The sequence below is a fragment of the Suncus etruscus genome, chromosome 14 (assembly GCF_024139225.1).
Source record: "Suncus etruscus isolate mSunEtr1 chromosome 14, mSunEtr1.pri.cur, whole genome shotgun sequence".
Taxonomy (NCBI): domain Eukaryota; kingdom Metazoa; phylum Chordata; class Mammalia; order Eulipotyphla; family Soricidae; genus Suncus; species Suncus etruscus.
In genome coordinates this window covers 67,375,691-67,387,854 of record NC_064861.1, presented here as the reverse complement: position 1 = coordinate 67,387,854, position 12,164 = coordinate 67,375,691, and the positions used below count along the sequence as shown (strand labels likewise).

The window sequence follows — 12,164 nt, the reverse complement described above, 5'->3', positions numbered from 1 at the left end:
GCAGTAGAGGGAATGAATGAATAAATGAGTGAATGAGGGAAGGAAAGCCATGGCTTCCTTCAGGACTTGTAACATGTTGGGGCAAAAATATTTTTGAGGAGATAGGATGGCCAACAGTGCTAGAAGGAAGAGCCCCCTTCAGCTTTTTAATTTGTTTTTTTTTTTGTTTTTTTTTTTTTTTTTTGGTCATACCTGCCTGTGCTCAGGGGTTACTCCTGGCAATGTGATCAGAAATCACTCCTGGCAGGCTTGGGGATGCAGAGATGAAACTCAGGTCAACTGTGAGCAAGGCAATGTCCTATCCACTGTGCTATTGCCCTGGCCCCTCCCCGATTTAGCTTAATGTGGTCAGATATTCTGACAGGACCTACTAAGTGTTGGGGGCCCCCACCACAACTGAATAAGATGGTGCTTCACTGCTCAGATCTCTGCTGGCAGCCAAATATCCTTCCTGGATCTTTTTTTTTTTTGTTTGGTTATTGGGCCACACCCAGCAGTGCTCAGGGGTTACTCCTGGCTGTCTGCTCAGAAATAGCTCCTGGCAGGCACAGGGGACCATATGGGACACTGGGATTTGAACCAACCACCTTAGGTCCTGGATCGGTTGCTTGCAAGACAAACACCGCTGTGCTATATCTCCTTTCTTCCTCCCTTTCCCTACTCTCTCTCCACACTCTGAAACCTAAAATCAGGGAAGACACTTCACAACCCAGCTCTGTGCTTGCCAGATTGGGGTGCTCCTGGCCCATCTCTGCTCCATTTCCTCCCCATGTCCGGCACTTAAGTCAGAGACATAGTGAATGTTTGCTTGTGTAGCCCCTCTGGGCCAGGGGAGAAAGCGCAATACAAGCCTGAGTAAGCTCTGACCTCATAGAAGTTGATCGTGTTGGTCTGGTTGGGAGTCAAGACTATGTTGGTGCCGGAGCTGTCTTTGAACTTGACCTCCACATTTGTAGCATATCCCTCAGCCTTCACATTTAAGGTCAGAGGGTTGACTTTCCTTTTCACATTGCAGATCAGATTAAAGTTCACTTCTCCTTCCAGCTTCGGTGTGAAGAAAATATCGATGGGAAAACTGGTTGGGGGAGAGAAGAGTGTGGAGGGAAGCAGATATGCTTTGGGGAAGGGTCCTGAAACACTGAACAGTGATGTCTGAATGATGTGTGGTTTCGAGGAAAGAATGCCAGCATGAGGGCAAATACTGAGAATGGATGGAGAAGGACAGCTATGAAGCTGTTATTAATTAAGCTGGCAGGTGGGAAGGAACTTTATAAATGGGGCTTTGGGGTCTGGGGGGCCTTATTTCATATTTTTTTAAAATAGGTGGTTAACAAAACTGTCATTAGTGTGGCTTTCATACATAAAACTTCCAGTGCCATGGTCTCCATCAGGTTGTCACCTCCCTCCATCACTGTCCGAGTGCCCCTTTGGCCCCTACTCCATCCCCTTCCTTTGCCTTTACCTGGACTTTGGGGGAACCCAGCCTTCCATGGGAGACACAACCAAGCAGTTGCCATAACCTTCGGAATACCGGGAAGAGTCCAGGAAGGTGAACTGGAAGCTCTGGTTCTCCTTGTTGATGATGGTCACACTCTCCCGGGCTTCCCTGCCTGAGGAGGAAATGCAGCACAGTATAGTCCAGAAAATAGATGAAAGCTCAGGGCAGTTTTAGAGCAGTTTTAGGGCAGTTTTTCCCAGAGATGCTAGTTTCCTTCTCATTGGCCTTGAGATATTCTTGTTTTGTGCTTCCTTAGATATACCACAGGTGGGGCCAGAGAGTTATCATGGAGGTAAGGCATTTGCCTTGCATGTAGAAGGACGGTGGTTAGAATCCAGTCATCCCATATGGTCCCCTGAGCCTGCCAGGAGGGATTTCTGAGAATAGAGCCAGGAGTAACCCCTGAGCGCTGCCGAGTGTGACTCAAAAGCCAAAACAAACAAACAAAAAACCACAGGTCAATATTGGATCAGATTAGATCCAACAGTGAATAATGTTTTATTTGGAGGAAGGGTCCTGTTTCTAGGAACTGATTGTTAAAAGAAACAATTGCTTTGTGCCTACATGGTGATGTCAGTGGTTTGTTTTGCTTTTCTCTGTTTTTTTTTTTTTTTTGTTGTTGTTGCATAAAGTCAGTGATAGAAGAGGAATGAGAAGTCTCTCTCTCTCTCTTTCTCTCTCTCTCTGTGCAAATGTTCATGCCAATTCTTTAATTTTCTTTCATTTTATTTGCTGAAACCACTAAGAAGCTATTTAGTAATAATGGTGATTGGTAATCCATTTTCCTTCTCAAGTCATGATTTTTAACAGAATTGGTCTTAGTATGTTGTTAAACAGGAGAACTGCTTGAAACAGAGAACTCAGAGCCCAGGGCACAGCTACAGAAACAAACTGGAATAGCCCATAGTCTGGGTGTTCTGGAGACATAGGAATGAACCCAGCAAGCCCAGAGAGGGCCTCAGGAGTGACACACCATTTGTGTGTGGGGCATAAAGGCAGTGGGTGAAAGTTACACAAGGAGGTAAGTACCCTACAATTGGTGGACTGCAGAAGATACTCAGGGATGTGGTCTGGAGGCATGTAGCTGGGCTGGCCCCATACTCTGCTCTGCTCTGTCTGTAGCCCTTGCCCATAGTCACTGTGCACCCTGGGGGGCCTTACCGATGAGGAGGCTGCTAAAGTTGAGGTGGGCCTTGTTCAATTTGAGCAGTGGGTCGGTGGCTTGCCCAACCAGCAGGAAAGGGACTGTGATGTTGTGTTCAGGGATTGAGAAGGTCCAGAAGGCTTCTGTGATGTCCAGGTGGGAAGGTGTGAAATGGAAAATGATCTAAGAAGGTGGATTGGAGCACACAGGTCAGATCAGGGTTCTTCTCTCATTGACTCAAGAATTCTGGGCCGCCTTTTCTAGCCACTGGCAGCCAATGAGAGTGCCAAGAAGGTTCAACTCTGCCCCATTTCCAGTTGGGGTATTTTGCTGCCAATGATAAGCAGAGAAGGAACCAGAAGGCGGTGGCACATGCTGTGCCCATGCAGACACGTAGGCTACTGGTGGTGACTGGGATAGAAGTGACCTCTGCTTGCAGGGGCTTAGCTCAGGGTGACTCTCCCCCATCTCCAGCCAGTGCTGGGGACCAACTTCTGGGGAAGTGAGGAGGACAATGACCTTCTCACTTCTTGCCTCAGGACTCCCAGCCTGCCACTGTCATTCTCTGCCAGGGGTCTCCCTCATGTCCCATCTATCTCACCCCTGGCCATATTCATGCTGGAAGGGAGGTTAAGATGGAGAGACTCAGACAGAGTCTGAGGGATATCTCTGAAAACTTCTGGCTAGGATAAATATCTGCAGGTTCCCTGGATGAACATTCAGCCCTTGAGCCCACCCTCTATCCTTATACTGTCCTTTCAGTCTGCTGCCTCTGTGTGGGTGAACTTCCTGCTTCCTAACTTCATTTATGTCCCCAAGATTCTCTGCAGAACTTGGGGGACAGGGAGCCCGGGCATGTGTTCCTGTCAGTCAGCACCTCTCCTCAGAGCTGGACTAAGTAGTATGGATGTGAGTGCCTTTTCTGATTTGCTCTTTTGGGTGGTGAGGGAAAACCTCTCTGCACCTTTTAGTATGTCTATCAGCTCCTTAGACAACAACAGTATCTGACTCCCAGTCACTGCCTGAGGTCTCTTCTGATCCCAGGACAGGCAGCCAACTGTCCTCTCATGGTCTGAACAGCTCATTTTCTTTCACTGTGGACTCTGGAGCCTGCTTCTCTCTGTGCAGTCATGAGCACTGGTTACTCAGTGTCTCCCAGCCCGACAGGCACCTTACCCTACCCCCACAGACCTCAGCCCTCTTGTCTGGGTAGATGTTGCCCTTCTCCGTGAGGCAGGTGAAGGCTGGAGGGTTCTGGAGACTCTCCGTTTCTTCTGGGACCCAGAAGAAGGAATAGGCGCTACTGGTGGGGTTCAGGATCGTAAAACTCCTGAATGAGGGTGGGGAAAAGAAAGAGTAAAATGCTGGAGTTGGGGGTGGAGGTGGGGAGAACCAGCAGAGTCTCCAAAGAACTCACTGGCCCTCACAAGGTCCCTTCTCTCTGGGCTCCCAAACTGCCCTGGGCAACTTCCTGACATTAGAAACCAGATCAGCAATTCTGATCTGATCTGATCCCCAGGGTGCAGGAGCAGCAGCAAACCCAAGGTCCTATGTGACTGCAGGATAGTCCTCAGAGGCTAAGGTGGATGCAAGGGCTTATAAGTTGTTTCTGTTTGATTGATTATGTGTTTGCATCACATCCAGCCATGCTCAGGACTTACTCTTGGTTCTGCACTCAGGGATCACTCCTGGCAAGGGTCAGGTCTGGCATCTAAATGTGATGCTGGGGATTAAACCTGGGTGGGGGCATGCAAAGGAAGCACCCCCTTACCTGCTGTCTCATTTCTCTAATCCAGATGTGTTGCCTCTAAGTCAAACTAAGGGGACAGAACCCCCCTTCTCTTGGGCTGCCCCCAGGATATCAAGCCTGCTTCTTGAGGTGGGCCTACCAGCCCCTCTGACCTCTTTCTCTGGCACTTGCTAAGCTATGGAAGTGAACTCAGGGCTGCCCTGGGCCACTCACTGGATAGTCTTCCCACCGATGCCCACGCTGTTGAACTCGATCACCCGTGTGGCCGGGTCTAGGGGCCCTCCACCTGGGCCCCGGAGGTCCAAGGCACGCCGGTGTCCACTGATGTAGTTGGAGTCCTTCAGGTCAAAGTGGCAGTATGGCAGGCAGCTCCGCCCTTTTGTAGTCACAGTGGGGCCTTGCTCGCCAGGTGGCAGGTTGGGAATCCTGAGGGGAGAAAGCTGTGCTCTATCACTGTCCTCCTCTCTTCCCCAGTAGTTGTTGGTCTTCAGTGTTGGCTGAAGATGGGGAAGGGTCACCCTAAGCTGAGCTCCTGTGGGCAGAGGCCACTGCATTCCTGGGCACCACCAGTAGTCTGGTGTCTTGCCCAGCACATAGATAAGCTAATGGCGAGGGGATGAGTGCCTGTGTGGACACAGCATGGGTCATTGCCTCTGGTTTCTTTTTCACTCATCAGAGATGGGAAAATGTTCTGTCTGGAAAAAGGAGCAGAATTGAACCCTCTTGACACTCTCATAGGCTGCCAGTGGGCTAGAAAAAGGGGCCCAGAATCCTTGAGCCAATGATAAAGGGCCCTGTGCTTACTGGAGAACATGAAGAGGATGTGAACAGCCAGTCCCACATTAGATAGGAAAGGGGTCCCAGTAGCATGGCAGTGGGGCTCCATGAAGCTGTGGTGCTAGCCCTGGCTATGGTCCAGCAAACTCCTTAGTATCTTTAGAGGGGTCCCTTCTGGGAGGCAGTGGCCCAGGACTTGCACTGCCAAAGGTATTGGATGGGCTTTACACTCACTGGCTGGGGAACCCCCTATTCCTGTCCTATAGGAGAACAAGGCCCCCTTCCAGCCACTCTCTGCCTCTGGTCCACTATACGGTTGCTATATGCCAGGCATCACCTAAGTTCTCTGCACAAACATCCTCATCTTTGAAAGGCTTTGAAATTACTCGACTGGGGGTTATTTATGTCACTTCACTAATAATCCAGATTCAGAAAAATGAGAAAAATACTCCCATGAAGTGGTGTGCCCAGGTTTTCATTTGCGTATGGATGGGTCCCCCAGTTGATAACTCTCCTGTGACCCAGCAGAGTCCTGTGTTCTGGGGAAGATCAACAGGCCAAAAGACTAGGCTCTCTCTGCCCCCCCCTAAAGACCCCATCAGATCTCCCATGGGAGGGAGCATGATTGCAGTGGAAGAAGCCCCTTCCTGGGTGCCTGTTCTCTTACAGGCAGTACAGGTTGCTCTCGAAGTCTCCAACCTCCACTGGGGAGAATTTCACGTTGAACTGCTGTGTCTTCCCTGCAGGTATCACTCCTGAGGAGGGCTCCACAGAGAAGGGGGGCACAGTGGTCTCTGGCCAGCGGTCCACGGTGCTTTCAATGGTACTGCCCGTGGGCAGGGTGCCCTGGCTCAGCTGGAGTCTTTGAGCAGACCCTGTGGGCAGAGACAGGTTTGGCATGGCAGTGAGCCTGCCACTCACCTCCCTTGACAACTGGACTAAACTTGGGGCACTCCAGTGCTAAGTCAGTGCTCTTAGGATATGCCTGGACTCCCTCCATTAAAATGGTTGAGCAAGAAAATGCTTTTCCTTCTGGCTCAAGGGGCACTGGATATGACTGGACTGGAGCCTGGGTAAGACGGGTCTTGGAACTCAGGACAATGGACTGTGAACATCTTTTCTGGGGCAGAGGGAATCATCATATTTTTTTTTTTTTTTTTTTTTTTTGGTTTTTGGGTCACACCCGGCAGTGCTCAGGGGTTACTCCTGGCTGTCTGCTCAGAAATAGCTCCTGGCAGGCACTGGGGACCATATGGGACACCGGGATTTGAACCAACCACCTTTGGTCCTGGATCGGCTGTTTGCAGGCAAACGCCGCTGTGCTATCTCTCCGGGCCCGGGAATCATCATTTTTAAGTTGAGTTTCACTATCTGGGAATTTCAGGGAGCGGTTACAGCCATGTGAATCTAAAGAGGTGTCCAGAATGTTCACTACCAAATGTTGGGGCTTAAGAGGCCTGGCTCACAGGTCTGGCGCATGCCTTTATTTTCCAGGGAGGCCTCTTGTGGCTTTTCAGCAGGTCCCCCAGGATCTGTCATCTCCTGGGGATGTGATTGTAACTTGTAACCAGCTGGAAGGCAAGTTACATTTGCAACCCACTGGGATCGATTTCTCCTGGGTACTGGAGCCTGGTGTGGAGCTCATTCCTCCAGAAACTAAGTTGGGGTTCCTGAGCCAAGTGAGGGCTCTATCCAAGTTCCTGGTTCTGTGAGGACCCCACTTACCCAGGCTTTCGGGCATTGCGAAGCTGACGATCTTTCCGGTCTCCTCAGAGGTCCAGCTAAACTCCAGCTTCACCATTCCCGTGTTGGTCAGATTGATCCTGCCGAAAGGGGGAGATGACTTTGAGGCTGCAGGGGATGGGATGCAGGGGATAGAACATGGGGAATGGAACCCTGGGGATGGGACCCTGAAGACTGAACCCTGGGAATGGGACACGTCTGTCCTGGTGTCTTAGAGCTCCTATCAGTCACTTTCTGAAACTGTCTTTTAAAAAGGCAAGCTTGCTTACTATTCATACCTGGTATTGCCCAGGGCTCTGCACTTGGGAATCACTCCTGGTGTTGCTCAGGGGACCATCTGGGATGCTGGGGATTGAACTCAGGTTTGCCACAAGCAAGGTCATTGCTGTACTATCTCTTTAGTCCTTCATGACACCCTTTCTTTCTCAATGAAAATGCTAATTTTGAATAATTTTCTGGTTGTTCCCCTTTAAACAGGAGAGATGTTGGTGGTATTTTCAGACGATGTTGTTTATGATGAAAGTGACCCAATGGATCGGCTCTAGTGGCTGGAAAGTGGATTCCCTGAAGGGAATTCATGGTTTTGGGGTTCTCTAAATATGGAGTACATGTTACCTGAAGAAATGCTGGCAGCTAGATTAGGAGAAACATAGGTTTCTACTGACCCCAAGAATTCCATCTTGGCCTTGGGGTCAGGTGTGAGGGTGGGGGTGGCCATAAGGGGCTTCATGGACAGTTTCCATAGAAGCAGACTGCTCTGCACCACTGGGCTGAGCCCTAGCATTTTCTCTGGACCCCTACCAGGAGCTTCACTAACTTTTTGTGGAATCTGGGTGACAGCTCTCGCCTCTAGTGGAGAAAAGTTTGGTAAAGGAGCAGAGAAGAAGTTAATGAAAAATTTTAACTTCCAAGGAGGCACGCCTGGGAACTCACTCAAAAACACGAGTCTGGTAAACTAGCGTCTCTTTAAAGCGTATGTCGTACTTCTGGCACTCATATTGGGCAAAATTCACGTTGGCACTGACTTGGATCTGCAGGTCTTGGTGGTTTTCCTCTACGATGCTGTGGGCAGGTTCAGGGTCTGTCTCTATCACCTGTAACCAAGACAGCCCTGCACATTCAGTCTCCTCCTCCCAGGGATTACAGGGACGGTAGAGAACAGTGCTTTGTCCCACTGGTGCAAATCAAACACCAATGTACAAACTCAAGTTCCAGAATAAATGGAATGGGAAAACCAAAAAAGGCTCATAGGTGGAAAGGAAAGAAACTGAACAAGAAATTATGAACATTAGGACTGAAAGGCAGGAGATCTGGCGTCAGGCAGAGGGAGTGTAAAAGGGAAAATAACCAAGATATAAACAGACATGAGGGAAGTAGAAAACAAATGAAAACTGGAGAGAAACAAGAGAGACAAAATAATTTAATCTGGGTATCAAACCCAGGTCTGCCTTGTGCAAGGCAAATGCTCTACCTACTATGCTATCGCTCTGGCCCATTTGGGCTTTTTTTTTTTTTTTCATTTAAAGATGTGAAGATGCTGTAGTGATAGCATGGCAGGTTGGGTAGTTGCACTGCATGCGGCTGACCTGGATTAGATTCCTAAAACCTCATATAGTTCCCTGAGCTCACCAGGAGTGATTCCTGGGTACCACTGTATCCTCAAAATAAACTAAACCAAATAAAGTTGTGAAGAGACTAATAAAAAAAGTGAAAATATAGTACAAAATTATTTGTAACATTGATTATAATGTTAGACACAAAAGAGAGCTGCCAGGGGCCACCCTGTGGGTTTGAACAGATGATAAGAAAGTTGACTAATGTGGGCCAAGAATGTGGTTCAAAGGACTGAAGAGCAGATTCTGCACCTGGGGGTTCCAGTTTGATTTCTGACTCTGTGCTCCCCAGAACTGCTGGGAGTAGCTTCTAAGCATTTCATCAGGGGTAGCCTTCTCATATCAGAGCAAATTTATGAAAATACATAGAAAAACTAATTAAAGGGCCAATTCCTAGAAAAAATATTTAATAAAATTGATTTGAGAACAACAACAACAACAACAAAAGAGTTCTTGAGATAGAAACAAAGACTCCACCAAAGGTGGAATGTGATGACATGGGCATATGACAGGCAGCTGGCCTAGGAGTTGGTTTATCACTTGGGACCAAGGTTGAGTGGGATGGGGACATCCTTCTTCCCATGGCAGAGGGAAATGGTAACCCTGAGCTCAAGAGGCAGCTGAGCAGGTAGTGGGTGCTCCTTACTTTGCATTTGGCGGTGAAGACACCGGATGTGGTTCGGGGTGTGTCTACCCACTTGACTGTTCGCATCCGGTCATCCCAGTCGGGAACCTGGTCTGTTGGAAGCTGGAACAGTATCTTAGAGATCTTGCACTTGACACCCAACTTCTTTAGGGAGATGGGCAGGTCCGACTTCAGGGTCACCACTATGTCCTTAGCACACTCTGGGTGAAGGTGGCCAATCTGGGGAGCGGGAGAGTCTGGCATTAGCATTCTGGAGAGCTTGGTCTTGTTTTTTTTTTTCTTTTGAGTCCCACAGAAGATGTTCTAGAGAAGGGCTCTACTGCCAGCTGTGCACACAGGGTTTCTCAAACACACTTCTCAGAGATGCAATTGCCAAAGCAATCAGCAGTGGTTAGCCAAAGTGACTGGTGCCTAGCTGCTTCAAAACCTATGCACTGTTCTACTCACCCCCACAGCAGCTTCAGGGGACACACAGCTATTTGACCTCATATTTTAGAATGAAATTCTTATCATTTGAGTTACTCATTATTCACTTCTTAGAGACCAGGAGATCTGTGGCTTGTTTATGGTTTTACCACTAATAGAGTTCAGAGCTGGGTTCAGATCCAGGCATTCTGGCTCAAAATGCCATGTTATTTTCATCTCATTTTGCACTATACCCCATGGTGCTCAGAGGTCAGTAATCAGGGGAACAGATAGTGCCAGAAATCAAATATAGGATTCCTGCTCTATCACTTTGAACTATCTTTATAGTCCAGATACTACATTTTTAGGGGGTATACCAGCTGTTATCAGGGCATATTCCTTGCTCTATGCTCAAGAAATCACTCCTGGTGGGCTTGGGGGATCATATGGGGTGAACCTGGGCTAGCTGCATGCAAAGCAAGCAAGCGCTTTACCTGCTGTACTATTGCTCCAGCTCTCAGATACCACATTTTTTTGGGGGGGTTTTGGGCCACACCTGGTGGTGCTCAGGGGTTACTCCTGGCTGTCTGCTCAGAAATAGCTCCTGGCAGGCACAGGGGACCATATGGGACACCGGGATTCGAACCAACCACCTTTGGTCCTGGATCGGCTGCTTGCAAGGCAAACGCCGCTGTGCTATCTCTCTGGGCCCAGATACCACATTCTTAATCACTAGTGCTTCTCAATAATACAATTGCTATAAATTAAAGCATATGCACACAGTATGCTGAAAGTTCTGAGTGAGATTTACTAATCCTTAGAATCTCAAAAACCATTTCAGGAGTCCCAAGATCAAAGCTTATTCTAACATAATATGGGTCACTCTTGTACCTATGTCACTCTTGTACCTATTTTACAATGGTAACTTGTAACCATTTCACAATTGTACCTATCGGATATTTTGAAAGGTTACCTGACATAAAATGGTGCTTTAAGTTGAACACAGAAGCATGTATGAGAGTCTAGTGTCTTCTGTAAAGCCTGAGTCTAAGGGCATTTGAAAAGTACAACAATGCTACTCTTCTCAGTCTGAGAAGGAGCTTCAAGACAGAAAGGCTTTTTTGATCTATTGAAGTCTACCAGACTAGAAACCTAATTTGGTTTGAGTGATCAAGTATATTATGACTTAGCATACTCAAATGCCATATATTTATACACAACACACAGGCCTAGAACATATTAAAAACTCTGCCCTTTCTGGAAAGTGAAGAGGAAGAAAGTTAAGTACCTCCTCACCACAGAAACTTCTAAGCATTGGAAGAACAGTGGTTTTCAGCCTGTCTATATCTTCAGATTCTCCTTCAGAGAACTTGTAGACTAGCAGCTCTAACCAAGGCAGCAAACTAGTGGCTTTCATCCTGTCAACACTTGTGGACTGGCACTGGTTTGTGGGTTGGTAGTCAAAGACCACAGTCCTAAAAATATTTGCTTAGAAAGACTCAGTGATGGATTGGAAGTCTGGAACTATTTTTGTTCATATGGGTTCTGTGGATCCCATTGGCAGCAACCTAGTAGCTCTTGGTAACCTTGTTCCCCAGTTCAGACAATAGGGACATGACTCCTGGCCTCTGGGACCAGGCCCCAGGAGGGCCAGCTCCTGGCTCTCTCCTTGCCTGACATCCATCCATGCCATCTCATACCTTCATGAGATCAGACAACAAAGTGGGGTTGGGCTAGGGTGATAGGAGTCCAGAAAAGAGCGAGTAGTTTTCACTTACCTGTGGGGAGAAAGAAATGGTGAACAAGGTAGGCCACTCAAACCGTATCACATTCACTTTGCTGTGGTTAGTGAGGGTGAAGCTCAGGGTATAACTATTTCCAACGTGGCAGTCCCCGAACTGGATGTGATCTATCATGGCAACTAGAAGCAGAAGGAGATGGTCAGGGCATTCTTCCAGCCCCTCCTATGAAAGTTTTCCTAGGAAGAAAATGCCTACGAGGCACAGGGCCTCACCCACAGGCAGATCTTCCTTCCATAGGTGATGTTAGGAACAAACCTAGAGTTACTGAGTACTTTTTATTCCTCAGGGCATTTATTTGTCCATTCACAAATCTGTCCATTCATCTATCCATTGACCATCTGACCAGCTATCAATGCTCTATCCAAGGTCCATCTATCCATTTATGATCCATCCCTCTATCATCCAGGGTCCATCAGTCCATCCATGCATGTATCCATCCATTCATATGTTGCTCATTTATGGATCTATTCATCCATCCAACCATCCACCCATCTGTCCACCCATTGGGGATCCACCCTTCTATCCATCATCCACCCATTCATATATCTCTCTATTCATGCATTTATTCATCTATCAATCAATCCATCCATGCATCCAAGATCTATCTATCTATCTATCTATCTATCTATCTATCTATCTATCTATCTATCTATCTATCTATCTATCTATCTATCTAGGATTTATCCTCCCATCCACCCAGGATCCATCATTATTATACCCAGGCTTCATCCAACTATCCATCCAGGATCCATCCTTCATCCACCCATCCATTCATATATCCATGCA

General features: G+C 47.8%; 1 protein-coding gene across 1 annotated transcript in view; it reads right to left on the bottom strand.

Moving 5' to 3' along the window:
• HYDIN (HYDIN axonemal central pair apparatus protein) overlaps nucleotides 1-12,164 on the bottom strand; it is a 263,378-nt gene that overhangs the window by 18,929 nt on the left and 232,285 nt on the right. The window contains 10 exon segments of the mRNA XM_049786325.1: nucleotides 868-1,075; nucleotides 1,463-1,610; nucleotides 2,660-2,825; nucleotides 3,834-3,972; nucleotides 4,606-4,818; nucleotides 5,837-6,044; nucleotides 6,895-6,992; nucleotides 7,846-8,006; nucleotides 9,172-9,390; nucleotides 11,355-11,497. Of these exon segments, the coding sequence (XP_049642282.1) occupies nucleotides 868-1,075; nucleotides 1,463-1,610; nucleotides 2,660-2,825; nucleotides 3,834-3,972; nucleotides 4,606-4,818; nucleotides 5,837-6,044; nucleotides 6,895-6,992; nucleotides 7,846-8,006; nucleotides 9,172-9,390; nucleotides 11,355-11,497 (1,703 nt within the window).